General features: G+C 36.8%; 3 protein-coding genes across 3 annotated transcripts in view; 1 reads left to right on the top strand and 2 right to left on the bottom strand.

Moving 5' to 3' along the window:
* ipmka (inositol polyphosphate multikinase a) overlaps positions 1 to 6,466 on the bottom strand; it is a 31,708-nt gene extending 25,242 nt beyond the window's left edge. Inside the window, exons 1-3 of the mRNA XM_073873586.1 lie at positions 6,075 to 6,466; positions 3,499 to 3,588; positions 3,267 to 3,363 (exon numbers count right to left, since the gene is read on the bottom strand). Of these exons, the coding sequence (XP_073729687.1) occupies positions 3,267 to 3,363; positions 3,499 to 3,588; positions 6,075 to 6,203 (316 nt within the window). The 5' untranslated portion in view covers positions 6,204 to 6,466. The remainder of the gene's footprint in view (positions 1 to 3,266; positions 3,364 to 3,498; positions 3,589 to 6,074) is intronic.
* An 844-nt stretch (positions 6,467 to 7,310) lies between these two features.
* On the bottom strand, positions 7,311 to 10,056 carry cisd1 (CDGSH iron sulfur domain 1). The gene is made up of 3 exons (XM_055169792.2): positions 9,898 to 10,056; positions 9,139 to 9,344; positions 7,311 to 8,110 (listed from the first exon to the last, which is right to left on the bottom strand). The coding sequence occupies exons 1-3, from the start codon at positions 9,923 to 9,925 to the stop codon at positions 8,021 to 8,023; spliced, it is 324 nt and encodes a 107-aa protein (XP_055025767.1). The 5' UTR covers positions 9,926 to 10,056; the 3' UTR covers positions 7,311 to 8,020.
* A 632-nt stretch (positions 10,057 to 10,688) lies between these two features.
* On the top strand, positions 10,689 to 22,393 carry polr1b (RNA polymerase I subunit B). Its single transcript, XM_055169787.2, has 15 exons — positions 10,689 to 10,923; positions 11,016 to 11,183; positions 11,417 to 11,563; positions 11,663 to 11,795; positions 11,911 to 12,047; positions 12,160 to 12,383; positions 13,851 to 14,022; positions 15,165 to 15,333; positions 15,420 to 15,701; positions 15,804 to 15,937; positions 17,168 to 17,338; positions 17,473 to 17,629; positions 17,803 to 17,999; positions 18,080 to 18,330; positions 21,265 to 22,393. The coding sequence occupies exons 1-15, from the start codon at positions 10,750 to 10,752 to the stop codon at positions 22,145 to 22,147; spliced, it is 3,399 nt and encodes a 1,132-aa protein (XP_055025762.1). The 5' UTR covers positions 10,689 to 10,749; the 3' UTR covers positions 22,148 to 22,393.
* Positions 22,394 to 22,817: the final 424 nt, after the last annotated feature.

Here is a 22,817-nt window from a genome sequence, read left to right as displayed (position 1 = left end):
TTGAAGTAAACGTAGGTGTCCCGCTCACGGGACAGCGCCAATTAACGGGTTAAAAAAGTAGGGTTGAATTGACTTGCATAATTAAATTGTTTAAACTTTTTTTACATTGTGGTTTGCCTTTATGCCAAACTATTTTGTCCAAAAAGGGCCTTAAACGTTTAGTGTTTTCCTTTTTGTACCATACATCTCATATTTTGATGGTTTAATCTAACCTGAAGGGGCAATGAAATGCAAATGTTGTACAAATATTTCCCCAAACATCATTTTTAGCCAGCACTGTATCTCCTAATCAATATTAGACTGCCACCTTGAGGCAGATGTATGCAATGACAAACGTGAGTTTTCAACGAGTTGACACAGGAGATGCAAATGTCTTTGCCATAAATGTTTATGAATTACTATATAAATGTCTTCAAGCTTGACATATTCGGTACTGCCTTTTGTTTTTCAATTATCTTGCTGTGAGTCTTTAAAATACAAAGCTCATTGACTTTGAAACCATCATTAAACAGCGGCGAGGTCATTACTTCATTACAGAATCACATCGAGCATTGGATCGTTGAGATGGTGACTAATGTACAGACCAAGCATAAACCTTGCGATCAGCACTAAACCATATCAATAATTTCAGGAGACTTGTACTGTAAAGCTGTCAGCTGACGGCAGCATTATAACCACAGCTCTCTATTGTCCGCTGTTGCTGAACGGTCACACAGAAGCAGATATGAAGAAGGGCAGTTTAAAGTCCAGTACTGATAAAGTGAACACTCCTTTATTGTACATACAATATAGAGCGACTAAACAAACATTACACTCATTGAACACATGTACTTTGGACGAATGGCAACACCCACATTAACGCAAAGGATTTGTGAGTTTCTGTGTTCTTCAAAAGAGCTACTGAAATACATCCAATACCAAACTATTGAATAATAATTAACTAAACAGTAACCTTCTGAATTCACCAAATATAGACAACACTAACCTGTATTGACCTTCAGGAAAAAGTCAAATTATAATGGACAAAAGATCATTATGGTTTAACAGGTTAACCAGGTCAAAATAAAAAATTACTGCTGTACTACTGTAGTTTACTCTTGGCATTGTGTTGTAGTTATGTATTATAATATTATGAGTATTGATGGTTCTTGCATTATAAATTGTTTGTGATGCATGTAAATTATTAAAGGGCACTTATTATGCAAAATCCACTTTGTACATAATGTTTGTTGGCAGTGTGTGAACACAACCACCCTACAATGAAAGAAATCCACCCGCTCCTTGTTTTTTAATCCCCATTAAATCAAAGCAGTCTCATTAGACATGTCGTTTTGATTCTCTTATCAATGTGAGGTCACATTGATAAAGCCCTGCCCACTTACAGTCCTGCATTACTATAGTTTCCACCCTCAGCGAGTTATACTCTGTCCACTAGATACTATTGTCTCAGACTCTATTAATTAGATCTATTTTAACTGAAAGCACTCGCTGTCTGTTTGTAAGGGAGTGAGGAGCTGTAGCTCATTTGCATTTAAACGTACAGACATTAAAACAGCACGTTTTTGCTCCCACCCAAAAAGGGGCATTTTGGACATCACAGACAAATTCTGGACACATCTGAGACTTTATTACATCTTGTAAAAAGGCCATAATAAGTGTCCTTTAAGTTACTTTGGATAAGGTGACTTTTAATGTATGGAATTAGGAAAAAACATTAGGAATTTACTTTTTACATTCACAATTTTTGGTCTGATTCATTGGTGCATGTTACATAACATGAAATGTTAGAAAACATATGCTTTTAATCTTTAATCCAGAGGTATTCAACCTTTCATGCCAAGGACCCCTTAATGGATAGGGAGGAGGAGCAAGGACCCCCACTACATGTAGCAAATTAAGACTGGATTTACATTCTTTATGATGATGCTTACATTACAACTATATAAAGTTATCATTTATTTTGTGTAAACCGATAGATACTGTTAACATATTTTATAACATTATTAATTTACTGAATTGATTTTAACGAGGAACCTTAATATTAATCAAGTTTTATATTATACACTCACCTAAAGGATTATTAGGAACACCTGTTCAATTTCTCATTAATGCAATGGTGTAATTGTTTGGAGGATGTTTTCTTGGCACACTTTAGGCCCCTTAGTGCCAATTGGGCATCGTTTAAATGCCACAGCCTACCTGAGCATTGTTTCTGAGCATGTCCATCCCTTTATGACCACCATGTACTCATCCTCTGATGGCTACTTCCAGCAGGATAATGCACCATGTCACAAAGCTCGAATCATTTCAAATTGGTTTCTTGAACATGACAATGAGTTCACTGTACTAAAATGGCCCCCACAGTCACCAGATCTCAACCCAATAGAGCATCTTTGGGATGTGGTGGAACGGGAGCTTCGTGCCCTGGATGTGCATCCCACAAATCTCCATCAACTGCAAGATGCTATTCTATCAATATGGGCCTACATTTCTAAAGAATGCTTTTAGCACCATGTTGAATCAATGCCACGTAGAATTAAGGCAGTTCTGAAGGCGAAAGGGGGTCAAACACAGTATTAGTATGGTGTTCCTAATAATCCTTTAGGATTAGTGTATAAGAAACCTTTAATGTAAGTTTTTTATCATGTCTGTTATTAGCCTATTAATGCCTTTTTGTTTGATGTATAATTTTTATTTTTCAAAAAAAATCATTTTGAATTCAAACAATATTTAAAGAACCCCCATACCACCATGGACCCCCAAGGGGCCCCCGATCCCCTGTTTTAGACCCATGCTTTAATCAAAAAGTAATAACTTGCTTGGCACCTGACACAACATTGTTTTTGGCTACACTATTTAAAAAAAGTGTTTCATGGTGCCATTGAAGAACCATTTTTGGCTGCATGTTTCCAATTGAAAAAAGTGAAAATTCTGTTTCAAAAAGTTACTTGTGGTGAAAAAATGTTCTTCCAACTATAAAAATGTATGGTTCTTTGACGAACCAATTTGTTTTCTATGGCATCACTGTCAAGAACCTTTTAAGTACCTTCATTTTTCATTAATTCCTTATTTTAAACCCCTCTTCTCCAACAACCTGGCTCCATTCTGGTATGAAACATCCACTTATCACCATCTAATTAATTCCCAACAGATAAAATAATGTCCATCTCCACTTCAATTCTCCTTAAATATCATGTTACAGTCTGATTCATTTCAGATAATACCAGTAAAATAGGTTATAAATGTATCTGTGATATATATCTCACCATTTGGGGACTCCTGTGGTGCCCATGTGCCATAGAACTTGGGAAGATGTTGCTGCAGATCCAGTAGCTTTGCATCTGTGCAGTCTTTAGCATAAACCTGCAGAACAGATGGATTTAAGTTCAAGATCACTTTAATATTAACAAAAGATTCTCTTCCATTTCACCAGACATCATAAGCATGGTTTGGGTAACTTAGACGAGGTCTGTCCAGAGCGTAGTGAAGGTTAGTTACCTGTTTGTAAAAGAGCATCTCTCGGGGGCCTCTCGGAGGAGGTTGTAGCTGTTTGAGTATTGTGCCATCAGGATGCTGCAGAACACCAGTACAAGTATAGTGAACCAGAGACTGAAATCCTGTAGACATCAACGATATTCATGATCATCATAACATACAAGTCGCAAAAATGAAGGTGCTTCTCGATGCCATACAAGAACCATTTCTGGCTGAATGGTTCCATTAAAAAAGGTTCATAAAGATTGTAAAAAGGTATGAAAGAAAATTGTTCTTTGAGGAACCAAAAATTTTTCCTTTTAAGAACCTTTTAAGCACCTTTATTTTTAACCCCTTAGCGTTCCAATGTCCCATTGGAGGAACACTGCATTATTTGACAGAAAACGTCATGACTAAAAACAAAAAGCTAATCATGTCACATATCTTTGGAAAGCTGAGATTCTTGTGATTCGAAATATGTAAACCCTTTTAAGATACAATCAACACAGCAGGTACAATTAGTGACCTTTTTAGGCATTTTGTAGCCTTTTTCAGAAATGCTATAGAGGTTAAGAATGAATGAAGTCTTAACATGTAGTAGGCTAAATAAACCATGATTGATATTATAAATAAATAATAAATGAGATGATTGATGCCATTTGTAAAAGAACCAGTGACAACATATGTAAAAGGTCTTCTGCACTATAGGATGGCAGGATTGTGCACTGGCTGTATTAGGGCTGCATAACAACAATTAATCACAACTAATCGTTGCAGAATAAAAGTTTACATCAGTTACATCAGTACATCAAGTTAACATCATATACGTGTGTGTGTGTGTGTGTGTGTACTGTGTTTAATAATTATGTATATATAAATACTAGTGCTGCAAAGATTAATCGCGATTAATTGCATACAAAATAGTGTGTTTTTGGCATAATATATGTGTGTGTGTACTGTGTGTAATTATTATGTATACACACACACACACACACACACACAAACTTTTATTTTGTATGCGATTAATCGCAATTAATCTTTGCCCAGCACACACACACATGCATGTATAATTTTAAGAAAAAAATATGTAGCCTATATATTAAGTATTCATATTTATATATAAAATAAATTATATATAAATATAAAAAATGTATATACACATGTAAATAAAATTCTAAAATGAATATGTGTGTGTGGTTAAATATACTGTACATAATAATTACACACACATATATTATGCCAGAAAATCACTTTTATTTTGTATGCGATTAATCTTTGCCCAGCACACACACATGCATGTATAATAATAAAAAAAATATGTAGCCTATATATTAAGTATTCATATTTATATATAAAATAAATTATATATAAATATAAAAAATGTATATAGACATGTAAATATGTATTAAATATATACATGCATGTGTGTGTAATGTGTATTTATATATGCATAATTATTACACACACACACAATGTAAACAAAAACTTTTACTCTGCAAACGATTAGTTGCGATTAATTGTTATGCAGCAGACTGTATTAAATATGAATTTTATAATTAGATCATAACACTTATTTTTTAAGGGTAACTTAAAATGTATTTTTTTACATTTTTGTGACTTTTCTACTGTGTAGGTAGCCTAGCACTTAAAAATAAAGTCTGCCATTATCTACTCCCCCCACGAAACACAAGAAAACTAAAGTGCTGACCACTCACAATCTGGCAGTCCACACAGTCCATCAGATAACAGTTTACAGTGCCTAATTCATCAGGTAATCCTCAACCAGAATCACACATCTGAGTTACTATAGCAGAGGAACTGATGTCATCATCTGACTGCAGGCGTAATTCTTTCTTCTCATCTACATCACTATGGGAATATCCCACAACATCCAGTGCAAAATCCCTCTATGAATGTAAATCATCCTAGATGAATGTGGAATTTCTCATAATTTAATTAGAATTTTAGTTAGTTAGCCTTAATTATATTAGACCTTCAGTGCTTAAATAGCCCATCCTAAAGGGAATTTTCTCATATTCCTTCAGAATACTAAGAGGATAGATTCCACTGCAACTATTCAAGCACAAATTGTGCCTTCAGGATTTTTTAAACAAATCTTTTAGGATTTTAAATCTCCTGTAACTCACAATGAGATCTTTAACTGGCCAATAGCATAAAATTTTATATGAGAATAAAATGTCTACAGGAATTTTTGTTTATCCAACACAATCTCCTTTTATCCCTATGTTATCCTTTAGGATTGATTCCAAATTTAGATGTAAATTCCAGCAGGGATCTTTTAAAGGCATTCTATACATATTAACTAATGTAACCGACCCCTATGTTAAACCCATTATTCCCTCAGTTACAAACAAAATGATTAAAGACTTAACTCACATTGTTTCATTTTATCTCTTGGTTTCAGAATAACCTCAATGCATTTATTTCATGTGCGTTCAAAGTTCAGTTTCAAACTTATGACAACTATGTTTGAAATGTCGCATTTTCTATACAGATTTGTTGCTCTCCGATAAAGAAATGAGCAGAAATATGATCTCACGATGAATATAAGCAGTTGAGATGTGTCCACACTGACCAGTGTTATTGATTCCGCATTTATGTCCGGCCACCTGATTTGAGAAGGGCACACATCCATCCATCCGCACTATTGCCTCAAACTCTTTATTTCTCTTTTTCAGTGTTTCCAGGATTACAGATGGTGAGTCCATGATCCGACCGTCCGCTAGTTAATGATTTCCAGACTTTTTGTATAATTCATGACCATTATTTAGGTAACTACTCAAAATCTCTATTCTATCAGATGTTCGTCTCACCTGGAGCTCCGCACGTTCGCGCTCGTGTAGGCTACAACTTGCGCGTGTGAATGCCGGGGGAGTCGTGACGTCACTCCTATTATAATTAACCAAACTGTTACACGCTTCACAGTGTGACCTTTATTATCTATAATATATAAACAATACTATTTTAAGTATTTACGTTTTGTTATTTAAGGAAGGAACGAAAAAAAACCATTCTCTTTTAAAAAAAATACCTGGATTAAAGATTCAAGTTAAGTTGTTTATTATTCCATGACATTCTTTCTTTTTTTTTGCTTGACCAATTTATGTATTTCTTCAACAAACTGTCATAATATATTTTAATATGTAAAGGACTGTCTTGTTTTTATTATAATTTAACATAAAGGAAAAAATGTTTTCTCATGTTGTTTAGATTAGTTTTTTTTTTGTTGTTAAATCTAAACTTTAAACATTTTAAACTAATAGCCTACCTTGCATTTCAGGGGTTGTTCATACTATATGGGGTGGTTTCCCTGACAATGATTTTCTTAAAACAGGGCTAGACCTTTTAATTGGGAAATATAACTAGTTTTAACAAACAAGCCTTACTAAAAACATTACTTGTGTGCATTTTGAGGCAAAAAAAGGGCACTGATGTACTTAGGATGTGTCAGTGCAAGAAATTTTCAGTTTGGACAGCTCTTACATTTATCTTAGTCTACGACTAGTCTAATCCCTGACTAAGAAACCGCCCATATGATTCATACAATTCGAGTTTTTGCTTTTAATCTTCGCTTTTCTTGCGCATGCGTCTGACTGGCTCCGCGCTTTAGGTTCCCGTTTAATAAACTTCATCTTGTTGCACTCGGTTACGCTGTTTTATAATGCAGAAACGCGTTCTTTGCGAACTTTTAATAAGAAAACACAATTAGATTTTACACAGCTCTCACACTTTTAAGAAGAGTGACGTCATATCCAGCTGGGTTGTGCATGTGAGCGTCAACATCTCACACAACTGCGCAGAAACTCAACAGAAAATCAGTTTGACATTGTTTATTTAATATCAAACCAGACAGTGTACTTTTATGAGAAGAATAAACATACAATCAAACCCTCAAAACCTGATTTACTGGCTTGCTGGGACAATTACCTCACACACCAACAAATATAGAGAGCTTTTCCACAAACACATCTTAATGACAGAGGCAAAAAATATATATATTCAAGTGAATAAATGATCAATTACACACCAGATTAGACTACAGTTCAAAAAATAGAGTGGTTTGAGATCACTTAAATCTTTAAATACATATTAGGTGATCCATTAAGGTCACGGGTGACAATTAATAGCCAAAGAGTGCAAACCGTTTGGTTTTCACACTGACTTTACATTCATATTTACTTGTAAAACATAATATCCCCCTTATATGTTTTCTGGGATCTGATATGAGCAGTAGTGTAACAACTTATTACCAGTGTTCAAGCCAAGAAACATTACATCAAGTTAAACATTTGGATAATCCAGCACAGATTTGAAATCCTAAATCTATGGAAATGAAGAGGGGAAAAGATATGCATTCCTAATTTGTACCCAGATTTAAATATACTATGACCCAAGTTCACTCAACCCTGTCAACTATACATTACCAAACACGTAAACACAGGATAACATAACCAGACAATTAATTTCAACACACTAATCTCTATCACTGAGAATGGTTATGAGCAGTGGAAATGCTCAACACGTCTCAAGCTTCCTTGCGTTTTATGATCAGAGGACCAACGTTGTCTCCCGTTTCCTGATTGTGTTTCGCATGTGCGCCGTCACAGAGCGGAAACTGTAAGAGAAACAAACAAACAACAGCATTATAAACCATAAATTCAGAGACTAGCGCATACTACAGGATTGTACGTTTTTAGAATGATCAATGATAGATGTTGGTACTATGTAGCACCCTCTCATCCTTTTTGGATTTGGGAGAATAAAAAAACAGTCAAATTCCTTGTACTGTATGTTAAAATGAAGCTTAGACATTGTGCCAAAGATGAATTTGGTGTTAGGATAACGGAAGAAATTAATAAGCTGTTGGAACAACATAAGGCTATTAAGTAAATTATAAGAAATGGCTGACAAATCCCTAGTGCAGCATTATGAGCAAATGTCTTTTGACAGAAAATTAGTCTGATTAGTTCAGAGTGATCAGTCGCATGACATTTACAGTACAGACCAGGTGACTGATTCATTTCACAACATAAGGCCAAATCTGTAAATAATGCATTCATCAGCATCTCCTTAAACATATTTAAACTTGCTGTGGATGAAACAAAGCTAAAGTGCCAGTGGCTGGTTGTTACAGTGCAGTTGTACATTATTGCATCACAAAACTAATCTTAATCCCAGTAACTGGTCATGTTTAATGGCAAAGTTTCTTACAAGTCTTTAATAAAACATGCAAGTTTCAGTATCCTACTGTTAGTCTTTTCTCCGAGGTCTACTCGTGCCAACTAATGATGACTACAATGGGAATAATATAAAATGTCTTCATTAATCTTGTCCACAATCATATTTTGCATACAGTATCTGCCTAGTCGCTTACTTTCCATGTAAACTTGTAGCTCAGCTAGACTCTACAAAGCAGTACTTTTTATAACACCACCATGATGTTCATCGATCAGTAAATTGCTGCACAATCTGACCTGACAGCTCTTAAAACCAATATAAAATTACCTTCAACCTAGGCTTTTCCCATCTCTGTTTAGAATATAATCATTTAGTATATAAATAATTTTTTCTGGTCTCTGTTATTTCTTTTCACATGCTTAAACTTTATATTAATTTTGATTGATTGATCAAGCTCTTTCTCACCTTTTTGGATCTCCAGCATCTACAATAAACAGCTTTGTCACCCAGGTCCTCAATGTCAAATGCATGTACCACTTTGGGGTTGTCTTTCTGCAGATCAAGGTTCACCTTTGGCTTCGCACATTTATCTTTGCTGAAGAATGATTTGTAAATGAGGACTCCAACTGCGGCAGCTCCAACTGATAGAGACACTGCAGTGATGACCTCAGCTGGACGAACAGAACAGATTTTAACATTCAACCATTTTATTACCAGTATTATTATTATTATTAATAATAATAATAATAATAATAATAATAATAATAATAGATAGATAGATAGATATAGAGCCAAACAAATTAGTTAAATGCACAAAAATACACAAAAGTAAACTATACTAAGAAATAAAAAATGCAATATAAAAAAAATGTTGTTTACATACTTTGATCCAGTGAACTTTAGTTAAATTTTTTTACTAATAAACACAGCTTTAAAAAAATCACCAGCAGCAGATTCGACAGGCGTGCTACTTCAATGACATCAAGGACAAATGAATTGTGTTTAAAACGTGCGCGTGAAGTGTCTAAAACACTCGTGTTATTAATAGTTACTAAACATGTGTCACTTGAAAATGCAACAAAGAAACAAAACCACATTAAAAGGATATAACCAAACAGTAATACTGGGTTACCATACAAACACAAAGCATAATCAAAACACCACCTGCCTTTACCAAACACACTTATCTTTACAAAGAAACCGTATCGTTTATAAGAGATTTACCTTTATTGATGGTGCTTGACGCGCTCATGTTTGACTGTATTGTTTGTTTGGTTTTTGTATGTTAGTATTCGACCATAGTTTAAAGATCTACAAACGTCTTCAAGGCCAAGGTTAAGTTTCGAGCTGACTAAAAATGCGCTATATTTGCGCAGCAAAAGCGCAGAATGTGAAAACGTTACCAAAAAAGGACTTTTATTTTGGCGTGTAGTTTTTTTCCCGCACAAGTGTTCCGGTAACATTGAAATAAGAGTCACACTTTATTATCTAAACTCGTCTGTTTCTTTTTAATATATATATATATATATATAAATAACAATCTTATATAAAACTTTAAGGCAATAATTTATAATAATAATACTAATACTACTACTACTACTAATAATAATAATTATTATGAGTATTATTATGAGTATTATTATTATTATTATTATTATTATTATTATTATTATTATTACTACTACTACGGTTATTATTATTATTATATAAAAAATATGTAATCTATAGTATTTGTTTAATCTCAACAAGAAAGGGTTTTAACTAACCCTTTATTAGGGTCATTATTTGTATCTAAATCGTTTCTATCGTGTTTTTTTTTTCTTTTGTTATATTAATTAATCTACATTTACAATATTGTTAATGTAAAAAAATCATGTCAATAAATTATAACAATTGGCTCTATAATATAAAAATATGGTATATGTCAGTACGCAATGAAATAAACTATTATAATGCCTTAAAATAATTAAATTAAAAATACTTTCAAGAAACCTTTATTTTGAAATATCGTAACAGGAAGTTGTGTTTTCCTCTGCTGGGCTCACGTTGACAACACACACGTGTGTGCACAGCAGCATGGATCTCTCGAAATGGTGCAATTTATTGTCGGCTCCGAGTTTAAAGCATTTGACAGAGGCAGGGTTTGGTGTGCCTAAAGAGAAACAGCACGTGCCGGTGCAAGAGCTGGTAAAAGCGCACATTGAGTCATTTGATCAGGCAGTCACTGATGGATTGTGTCGAGTTGTGGGGGTAAGTTAAGTTATATATTTTCTGAGGTACATTTGACTGCTTTCACTGATCAGGACATTTAAGTTAAGTCTCCCTGTGTGTCTGTGTTAAAGGCCATTCCTCCACTGGAGTTCATGTACAGGGAAGACAGGATCAGTCTGTCGTTTGTGGAGGCTGTGATTCACCCCCCAGCAGTTTCTAAGGGGGGAATCAGCAGAGATCTGCGGGTCTTTCCTGCTGAGTGCAGAGGCAGACGATGTACATACAGAGGAAAGCTGGTGGTATGTCTGTCACTTACATATATCTGTTTTGTTATTGTCATTGTATGTTATCTTGGGGCCTCTGTGTGGGCAACATGAGCCCTGCCCATCATTGTGCATGTGCAGAACCTGTATTTGTGTTCTGCACAATGACAATAAAGTTGAATCTGATGTAATCTAATCCGACTATGGTAAGGTAAATGAATGATGTGCCTCTTTAAAAAAAACAAGATTGACTGTTTTGATTTTCACAGGCGGATGTGAGTTGGTCTGTAAATGGAGTTCCTAAGGGAATCATCAAGCAGTCTCTGGGTCAGGTGCCCATCATGGTCAAATCCAAACTTTGCAACCTTCACGGTCTCTCGCCCAAAGAACTCATCGAGCATCACGAGGAAGCTGAGGTACAAACCGCACCTCACAGATCATTATTCCCGAAACTACATGTAACGTATGACAAAATGCTGTTTGTATACCATTTAATCTTATTTTCTCTCTGGTAGGAAATGGGCGGTTATTTTATCGTGAACGGCATCGAGAAAGTGATTCGTCTGCTGATCATGCCGAGGAGAAACTATCCCATCGCCATGATAAGACCGAAATTTAAGAGCAGAGGACAGGGCTACACGCAGTATGGTGGGTACCACCTCTGACATCCTGAAAATATCACATCCTGACATTCTGATTGGCTGGTAGTTTATGATGAGCAGGCCTGCATATACACCGATTGATTTGGTTATGTTGTGTACAGGTATTTCAATGCATTGTGTAAGGGACGAACACACAGCCATTAATATGAATCTTCACTACCTGGATAATGGAACAGTCATGCTGAATTTCATTTACCGGAAAGAGTTGTTTTTTCTTCCCTTGGGCTTTGCGCTAAAGGTAAAATAAATGAAAAGCAATAGTCGTATGTGAATAACGGATCAGCATTGCTAATTTTTAAAGAAGACTTGATACATTTTACATTTAAATTTTATAATTATGGCTTTTCTAGGCTCTGGTGGACTTCTCAGATTTCCAGATCTATCAGGAGCTGATTAAAGGTCGAGAGGAGAACTCTTTCTATAAGAGCTGTGTTTCTGAAATGCTGCGTGTGGTTATGGAGGAAGGCTGCACGACTAAAGACAAGGTGCTGAATTACCTGGGCGAGCGTTTTCGGGTCAAACTGAACCTCCCTGATTGGTTTACTCACAAGCAGTGTGCCAACTTTCTATTAGAGTGAGTGCCATGTTTATTTCATCAGCATTGGGGCGATTTTATTTAATTGATGGTACATTTGCCTTGTGTCCCAATCTGCATACTATTTATCCTAAATAGTATTTGAATTAGTATGTCTTAAATCATAGTATGTTAAAATTAGTAGTTTTAACAGAAAATTTGAAGAATACACTTCACTCAATTGGCTGATATTACCCACAACTCACCACAAGAGGGCGGGGTTTAGTTGCGCTACACAGAATTAATAAATAAAATAAATGATGTATCACTGGATCAATAATTTAAACTACAGAGTCAACATTAAATAATGAATAAAGGAATGCTTAAATGCAAAGATGAGTTGTATTTTGAGATTGGTGTTTCTTAAGGATCACATCGTTGTCTTTTCAATAGTCGTCACTTCTGTTTCACATTAGTATGCCCCATAATTTGTTCTGCATTCAAAAGTAGATACTTTTCAAACACATAAACAGTACATGGTATTAGGGCATAGTATAAGTAGGCGAATTGGGATGCAGCATTGGTGTTCAAAGTCATTTTTTAATTTTGAAGAAACTATGACAAAAAAATGAACACATACTAGACTTTTGATGAATTAAATGTTTTTAGCAGGAATAGCTGCGTGATGAAGTGAAACTAAAGGGTTAATAAACACAAACAGAAGAAATTTCTATATCGTATTCGCGTCATTCTGCGACCATGCCGTGATAAACGCCTCATTTGCAGTGCGAGACCTCCAGACGCACATAAATGCGTCTTTACATTGACTTAACAATGAAATCATTCGCGCCAGACACTCTATTCGCGTTTGGTGTGAACGCACTAAAAATTTTTTGCTATCATTTTAGCGATGAGCTGTGTCGTCCTCTCTCCTGTTTTCAGTCAAGATGTAACGTTATTGCTCGTATGGCTTTCTGATATCTCTTGACATTTGATGTTTAAATATGAGATGATATGAAGGATCTTGTGATGGTGCTGTACATTTTGCACCTGACTGACTGTTTTTTCGTCTTACCGTAGTGAATCTGAAAATTACTGCATCCTAATAAAACTATAGTGCCTCAGTGATGTGAGGTGAGGCTTCACAGCATTGCGCGGATCAGCAGGGTTCATACTAGGAAGCTTTCGAATCATGCATGGTACTGATGTCAGCTTACGTCAATGTCAAACACGCACCAAGTCTTTACTACCACAGGCGCTTGTAATGCTAACCAGATATCCAAATGCCAATTACAAAAACTCGTGCCCATCCATAAATGTTATGGCCGATGCGAATGAGGCCCAAATTATTAAAAATATAACCATTTAAAAAAAGCAGAAAAATGCCTCTGGACATTTGGTAATGTACCTGCAATCAGAATCTAGAATAATATATTCATTACGACACAATTCTATATCTTAGTATTTATTTAATTATTCACAGATGTCAGTTTTTCATTTTATATGCAATATGTTTTGTGTTTGCAGCGAATGCTTGTGTATTCACCTGAAGTCAGACGTGGAGAAGTTTTACATGTTGTGTCTAATGACACGGAAGCTCTTCAGCTTTGCCAAGCAGGAGTGTATGGAGGAAAATCCAGACAGTTTGATGTGTCAGGAAGTCCTCACACCTGGGCAGCTCTACCTCATGTTCATGAAAGTAAGCTCACCTTCATCTGTTCAATCAAATATTAGAACACATGAATGCATTCAGAAGTACATTTGTGACCCTGGACCACAAACCAAAGGGTCAATTTTTTAAATACTGAGATACAATGATTGTAATCTGAGGGGCCAAAAAAATGTAAATATTGAGAAGATTGAATTTAAAGACCAAATGAAGTTCTAGACAATGCATCATTACTAATTAAAAGGTTTGTTTAGGTGCTCTATACTGGCTTACCCCCATATTGACAATGTTGATTGAAAGGTGAAATTGTAAGCTTTTACATAAACCAAACTTGAATGGGAAATTCAAATCTCCAATGGGCGGCTAACAACAACTAGTTTGTAGGCGAGTTTCTTGCCAATTTTACTCGCAATTTTTCTGCATCCACACGCACAGTTTTTATATATTTACTGTTATTAAAGGTGCAGTGTGTAAATTTTGGCGGTATCTAGTGGTGAGGTTGCAAATTGCAACCAATGGCTCAGTCCACTGCTCACCTCTTGCTTTTGAAACGCATAGAAAAGCTACGGTAGCCACCACCGGACAAACATGTCATCGTTTAGTTAAAAAGTTTGTCCATTAAGTGCTTATGTAGAAACGTGGCTGCACAAAATGGCGACTTCCATGTAAGGGGACCCTCGATGTACTGTATGTAGATAAAACGTCTCATTCTAATGCAATAAACACGTAACGGTTCATTATGAAAGGTCTTTTTACACCCCTGATAATTTAGTTTTGTATATTATGATCCTTCTAAAAATTACACACTGCACCTTTAACAACAATTTACTGTAATTACTTAAAAGTAACAAAACATCATAGAAAATGATCTTTACATAAATGTTTTTGGCATAAAAGAAAAATGTATAATTTTGATCCATGCAATGTGTTTTTGCCTTTTTTTTAATACCCATATGACTTACGACTGGTTATGTGGTCCAGAGTCTCATTTACGTTAATTGCAGATGCTTCTATCGAGTGCAATACAAGCTACATGTTTTATTATTATGTGCATTCCCTGAAATTAAACCTATGAGCTTTGCATCGTTATCTTAGTGTTACAGTTCAATGTTACTACCAACTGAACTACAAGAACACTGTTGGTACATTAATGCATTTCCATTACTGTTCAGGAGAAGATGGCGGGATGGCTGGTCTCTGTGAAACTGGCCCTCGACAAGAGAAGTAAGAGACTCGGAGTACTGACTGCAGATAGTGTGACTAAAGTCTTCAACATGGGTACAGATCTCACCAAAGCCTTTGAGTATATGTTAGCAACCGGAAACCTCCAGTCAAAGACGGGTATGCATCTATCGTCACAGATTGCCTTTACTACCTGTAATAAAGTAATGCATGTTGGAAACATTTAACCCCTCACTGCTTTTCAGGTCTGGGCATGCTCCAGGATACAGGACTGTGTGTCGTGGCAGACAAGCTGAATTTCATCCGGTATCTGTCTCATTTCCGCTGCGTGCACAGAGGAGCCGCTTTCGCCAAAATGAGAACCACGTCTGTGCGAAAACTTCTGCCGGAGTCCTGGGGTTTCGTGTGCCCCGTACACACGCCCGACGGAGAGCCGTGCGGTCTCATGAATCACCTGACTGCCCACTGCGAGATCGTAGCCCCAGTGTATCCCACCAGCACCCTGCCGGCCCTGCTCTGCTCTCTGGGTATTAATGAAATCTGATGAGAGATTCGTACACCAATCATATATGTGTCTATATGTGTATATTTTCGAATGCTCAAATAAGGGGATCTGTCTTTATCACTAGGTGTGACTACAGCAGACGGGACCCCGGGTCAGCCGTACTCTGATTGTTATCCTGTTATACTGGATGGAGCCATGATCGGCTGGGTGGAGAAAGAGATGGCACCGTCTGTTGTCGAGTCTCTCCGCAGGTTTAAAGTGAGAAACGATTTACTTTCATCTTTAGAGAAATGTTTTTGTTTTTATACCAAGATGAACATTGGTCCATTTTGTGTCATTGTAAATAAAAAATCTAAATGTACAATGGACGCAAAATGTTTTATATAAATGTTTAACATTCTTTGCATTAAATAACATGATGTAAATCTACTTTTTACTATGCAAAGTTTAAAGGATTAGTCCATTTTCTAAAAAAAAACAAATCCAGATAATTTACACACCACCATATCATCCAAAATGTTGATGTCTGTCTTTGTTCAGTCAAAAAGAAATTATGTTTTTTGAGGAAAACATTTCAGGGTTTTTCTCATTTTAATAGACTTTAATGGACCCCAACACTTAACAGTTTTAATGCAGTTTAAAATTGCAGTTTCAAAGGACTCATTTTTGGCAAGAAAAATAAAAAATATGGCATTTTAAACCACAACTTCTCGTCTATCTCCGGTCCTGTGACGCGCCAGCGCGACCTCACGAAAATCAAGAAGTAACGGATGACGTATGCAAAACTACGCCCCAGTGTTTACAAGTGTGGAGAAAGAGGACCGTTCCGACATTGTTGTATGTCGAATGATACTAATTAATGTCTTTGTGTCAGTTTATTGTTTAAAATGGTCTGCAAATGTGCGTTTCATGTATGTAACACGTGACCTTTCCACGGCATTATGCAATTATTTAAGGCCGCGGTGGCGCGTCACAGGACCGGAGGAAGACGAGAAGTTGTGGTTTAAAAGTGCATATTTTTTATTTTTCTTGCCAAAAATGACAATTGTTTCGCTAGATAAGACCCTTATGCTTCGTTTGAGATAGTTTAGATTCCTTTGAAACTGCAATTTTAAACTGCATTAAAACTGTTAAGTGTTGGGGTCCATTAAAGTCCATTAAAATGAGAAAAATCCTGGAATGTTTCCTTCACAAACATAGTTTCTTCTCGACTGAACAAAGAAAGACATCAACATTTTGGATGACATGGTGGTAAGTAAATTATCTGGATTTTTTGTTTTAAGAAAATTGACTAATCCTTTAACTAAACTTTACACCAATTGAATGAAATTGCAAAAAATTCCATACCACTTTTAAAATTTATCAGTATCCAAATACTTTTTAAAAACAATTATAAATTATTACTATGCTTTTATATGGAGTTAATAAATATGAATACCACATAACACCCATCATAATTTTAATGCTGTAAGTGTATTTTGTCTGTAGGTGCTGGGAGAGAAGAAGGTGCCTCCATGGACTGAGATCGTTTTAGTTCCTCAGACGGGTAAAGCCAGCATGTATCCCGGCCTCTATCTGTTTACAACGCCCTGTCGCATGGTACGGCCCGTCCGAAACCTCGCCCTGGGCAAACAGGAGCTCATTGGCACCTTTGAACAGGTGAGAAGAAAGCAATTGTAGAAAATGGGTTGCTATTGCTAGTACCACAGAGGTTCTTTATAATGGATGAATTATTCTTGCCAAAACCCAAAAGTTGGGTCTCTATTTTAGTTTATTCCCTCTCCTTTTTTCAGGTGTACCTCAATGTGGGAATCTTTGAGGAGGAACTCGAGAAAGGAGTAAGCACACATCAAGAGTTGTTTCCTCACAGTATGTTAAGCGTGGTGGCAGATTTCATCCCGTTCTCCGACCACAACCAGAGTCCCAGAAACATGTACCAGTGCCAGATGAGTAAGAACAGCATGTTATTTTCTGTTGAATGATAACTTCAGTCATGACACATTCACAAGCGTTGAACAAGTGCAAGCCAGCGCTTGCTTAGTGGCTGATGTCAGACTATGAAATCATTCGAAGTGTCGTTGGATCTAGTTCAGAATATGATCTCATCCGCTTCTTTTCCGAAGGTAAACAGACCATGGGCTTCCCGTTGCACTCGTACCAGGACCGTGCCGACAGTAAGCTTTATCGTCTCCAGACCCCTCAGAGTCCGTTGGTGAGACCTGCGATGTATGACCATTACAACATGGACAATTATCCAATCGGCACCAATGCGATTGTGGCCGTTATTTCATACACCGGCTACGATATGGAGGATGCTATGGTGAGCAGTCATCCAGTTACACGTTGATACAATCCAAACATGTCTTTCTGGATTTATAAATGCTTTTATGACTTTTCCAGATTGTAAATAAATCCTCGTGGGAGCGTGGCTTTGCTCACGGTTCGGTTTATAAGACAGAACTCATAGATCTGTCTGAGAAGTACAAAGGTGAGGAAAGCATTGTGTTTGGGGTCAAGCCAGATGATCCAAAAGTGATGAATCGACTGGATGCAGATGGTCTGCCGTTTATAGGCTCGGTGCTGAAGTATGGAGACCCTTTCTATAGCTGCATCAATCTCAATACCGGCAGGAGTTATGTGACCTTTTACAAGTAAGGCATCACTGTCAATCATTATTTTAGTACATGCCTACTTTGCATACAGTTAACATATCACTTTTACTTTAATGAAGGGTTTGGGCAATAGTTCACAAGTGCGCTAAGTTAAGTTTGAGAAAAGATAAAGCTGAGCTTGCACTACAGGATTATTGGCCCACAATCAGATCTTACACCTCCAGATGTGCACGCAAGCAAATTGGTGCCAAATATCTAGATTCGATGCATCGATAGGAGAACCCTGATTCGACTACCAATCTCACAGTTGAATCGTCGCAGATGTGTTATGAAAAATTATTACATTTTGGCTAGTGCTGCCTCACAATTAGTCGCGACTAATCGTTTGCAGAATAAAAGTTTTTGTTTACATAATAAATGTGTGTGTACTGTGTATAATAATTATGTTTATAAAAATACACACACATAAATGTATAATTTTAAGAAAAAAATATATTTATATAATAAATATTTATATTTATATATAATATAGATTATATATAAATATAAACATGTATATACACATGCAAATGTTTCTTAATTATATACATGCATGTGTGTATGTGTATTTATACATAATTATTATACACAGTACACACACATATATTATGTAAACAAAAACTTTTATTCTGCAAACGATTAGTCGCGACTAATCGTGAGGCAGCACTAATTTTGGCCGTATATGGGTGCACATTATCTGATTTCACATATAACCGCTTTCTCCCAGTATATTAATATACAGCATATTATGATAATGCTATGCAAATAATATGTGAAGTAGCAGCTTTCAATAAATATTTTTAAAATGCGTTAATAAATCCAACAACCCCTGTGACCGGGCTACACGTCCATAAGAGGTTTCTGTGTTAATAAACCATTGCCCTTTTTGTTTCTACATTTAAAAGATGAAGCTGGCAATTCTGGCTATACTTTCGTTCTTTTAATAATGTTTTTATTTTATTTTATTTTATTTATAAATCACTCTGGGTTATCTGATTTAACTATTTAGCTTGTGTTTTGTTTCTGTGCACTTCAGGCATATTGCACATATTTGTTCTGCACCTTGTTACTTCTGACCTTATTTTATTAAAATGTTTTATTTATTATAAACATAAATTCTTATCTAAAGGTCTTTAAATGTTGGATTGCTTTTCGTTGTATTGATGTTGCACTGTTACATGCTAGCGCATGCAATTTCGCCGAACGGGCTAGGTGCTCTGCGAGTCATATTTAGGAGTTCATCAAACGAATCGTAAAAAACGGATCTTTTTCGATCTGTATAAGTTTTAAAATGTATTTCAAACAGGGTGGTTATCTTGTCAAAAGTTAAACTACAAAACAGGTAAGCCGTTTCTTTACATTTCGGTGATGACACGGAAAATATCTGCACCAAACCTATAGTAATGCCTGACACGACTGTCTTGTGATTTAATATTATGGTCTGTGTTCACTTTCAAATGATAGAAAAGAGATTCCTGAAAAAATAATATATGAATCATCAGGTGTTTTTGTACCTAAACTGAATAGAGATGATCAAAGTCAAAGTAAACAAGAAGGTATGTGTCATTTGTCGTTTTTTTTTTTTTGTCATGACGCGCTAAATTTCCAAATTAAATAAAATTGCTGAATTGTAGCCGGGGTTTCCAAGGCAGAATCACATTTGTTATTTTTTTTAGGTTTAGTTATCAAAATGTTTTTGTTATATCTTTGTGTGATGTTCTGTAGATCGTGGCTTTAAAATATTATAAGTAATGATTAAACAAATGTTTATGTTGCCTTCCATTTTACCTTAAAATATGATATGAATGCATCGTCAGTTTTGTCTTCATCACTTAAAAGACAGTTTTGGTCACTTTATCAGAAAGTTGTTTCTGTATGCTGCTTCAGGGTTCCCACGGGTCCTTGAAATCCTTGAAAGTTTGTGAATCTGGGGAAAAAAACAAGGCCCTGGGAATACATATTGGTTTTTGAAAATATTCATACATGGATACAGGTCTTTGAAAGTGCTTGAATCTATTTTATACAAGAAGTTTTCTGGAAAAAAATCCATTTTATTTCCTGTGTAGTGTAGGATAATATCATAAAAATTCTTGACTTTTTAAGCACACGTGCTAAACTGTTCACTTTAAATGCTTATATCTTCTGTATGTGACTGTTGATTCATACCCAAATGCTTTTTTGCATAGTTGTGTTTGACACATGAAAACGTCTCGGGTTACATATGTAACTGTTGTTCCCTGAGAAGGGAACGAGACGCTGCGTCTCCCTTGTCATACTTCCTGCATCCCTGTAACGCCGTCTTTGGCAATATTTCAGATAGCGATATACTTCCTGGCTTCGGCATCACCCTGTTTTTGTAGTTAAGCCTCACCATTGGTTGAATTTGATATACACATTCAGACGCACTTACCACTGGAGGTGTCCACAAAGTGTCATTGCAGTAACGCAGCGCGAGTTCCTTTGAAAGGGAACTGTAACAATGTATCTTAAAAGAGGTACCACAATGTAACCTTGCTCTCATTTGAAATGTGTCCCCACATTTAGTCCTTGAATTTGAGGGTATTGGACCTGGAAAGTCCTTGAAAGGTCCTTGAATTTGAAGTTCACTAAGGTGTGAGAACCCTGCTTCTTGTGAAAGAAAATAAAAGTTACCGATTTGTACCTGGTCTGGCCCCCTCCCAACCCATGCACACACACATAGATGATTCAACTATCGGTCGACTATAGAAAGATTCAACAATTATGATTTGAATATGTAAATCCTTAGTCGAGGACACCCCTACAAATATCAAACATGTCTGATAATATCAAACATGTTTGATATTTAGGATTTTAAATAGGATTGCATTCCTATTTGCAACCACCATAGTCAACTATAGCTGTACATTTTAAGTCCTACTGGTTTATGCACATTGTCACTCTCTTTCTTCCCAGGAACCAAGAAGATTGTGTGGTGGACAATATCAAAGTATGCAGCAATGACTCTGGAACAGGCCGCTTTAAGCGTGTGTGCATCTCAGTCCGCGTTCCCAGGAACCCCACGATTGGAGACAAGTTTGCCAGTAGACACGGCCAGAAGGGAATCCTGAGTCGGCTATGGCCTACGGAGGATATGCCCTTTACTGAGAGCGGCATGACCCCCGATATCTTGTTCAACCCTCACGGATTTCCTTCCAGAATGACCATCGGAATGCTCATCGAGAGCATGGCCGGAAAATCGGCGGCCCTGCACGGCCTGTGCCATGACGCCACCCCCTTCAAATTCTCTGAGGAACACTCTGCGCTGGAGCACTTCGGCGAGATGCTGAAGGCCGCGGGGTACAATTACTACGGTACGGAGCGGCTGTACTCTGGACTGAGCGGTTTGGAGCTCGAGGCGGACATATTCATCGGTGTAGTTTACTATCAACGTCTGCGGCACATGGTTTCTGACAAGTTCCAGGTGAGAACTACAGGATCCAGAGACAAAGTCACAAATCAGCCGCTGGGAGGAAGGAACGTGCAGGGAGGAATCCGGTTCGGAGAAATGGAACGGGATGCTTTGCTGGCCCACGGGACGTCGTTCCTGCTGCACGACCGGCTGTTTAACTGCTCCGATCGGTCTGTGGCACAGGTTTGCGTGGACTGCGGCAGCATGCTCTCCCCACTCCTGGAAAAGCCGCCACCTCATTGGTCGGCCACACGGCATAGAAACACCATCTGTCTGCTGTGCAATAAAAGCGACTCCATCGAGACTGTGTCCGTACCGTATGTGTTCAGATATTTTGTAGCGGAGCTGGCAGCAATGAACATTAAAATCAAATTAGATGTCAAGTAAAATGTATTGTGCTGTAGTTTCTTCACATTTATGAAAAATTAAAGTGCCTAAATGAAGATTTCCCTTTTTTGAATTATGTCCGAATGTAATGGTCCATACAGAGTATTTAAACTGGTACATTGTTGGTTATTACCATTGATCATTCTCATAGTGCTTTTGAGGAAGCAGCCCAAGTAATTTGTTGTTTAACAATACTATTTTTGGTAACATAATGCTTGATGCTTTTTGAATTAAAGTACCGTTTTTTCAACACACATCTCTTCAAAAAGTGTATTTTTACTAGGAATGCATAGATACAAAATGGCTGTATGAATCGAAAATACCTTCTATGAGCTGCTACGCTGAATATTTTAGGAATGATTCTGAGTTTGCAGCTGTCTCCGTAATGTTACGTACACACTAAAAGCGGGGCATCGCGTTACTCGCTCGAGTAGAATATTTTTAACTTGGCCGAATACGCGTTTGAGGTGAATAGCACGTGTTTTCACGGCAAACACGCCGCCCATATCGCATCATTCGCATCGCCCAATGTGAGGATGCGTCTGAGCGGGTATTTGCATTGACATAGGCCTTGTCCCCAACGGCACACTCCGGACTTGTGGACCTCCTCAGAGTCCACACTTTGATGACATCATGTAGTGAAGACTTTAGGGACCCTTGATGCAAGTCC

This window comes from Misgurnus anguillicaudatus, chromosome 11 (assembly GCF_027580225.2).
Source record: "Misgurnus anguillicaudatus chromosome 11, ASM2758022v2, whole genome shotgun sequence".
NCBI lineage: Eukaryota > Metazoa > Chordata > Actinopteri > Cypriniformes > Cobitidae > Misgurnus > Misgurnus anguillicaudatus.
Note: the sequence above shows the minus strand (reverse complement) of the source record. Positions and strands in the feature narration are given on the sequence as shown.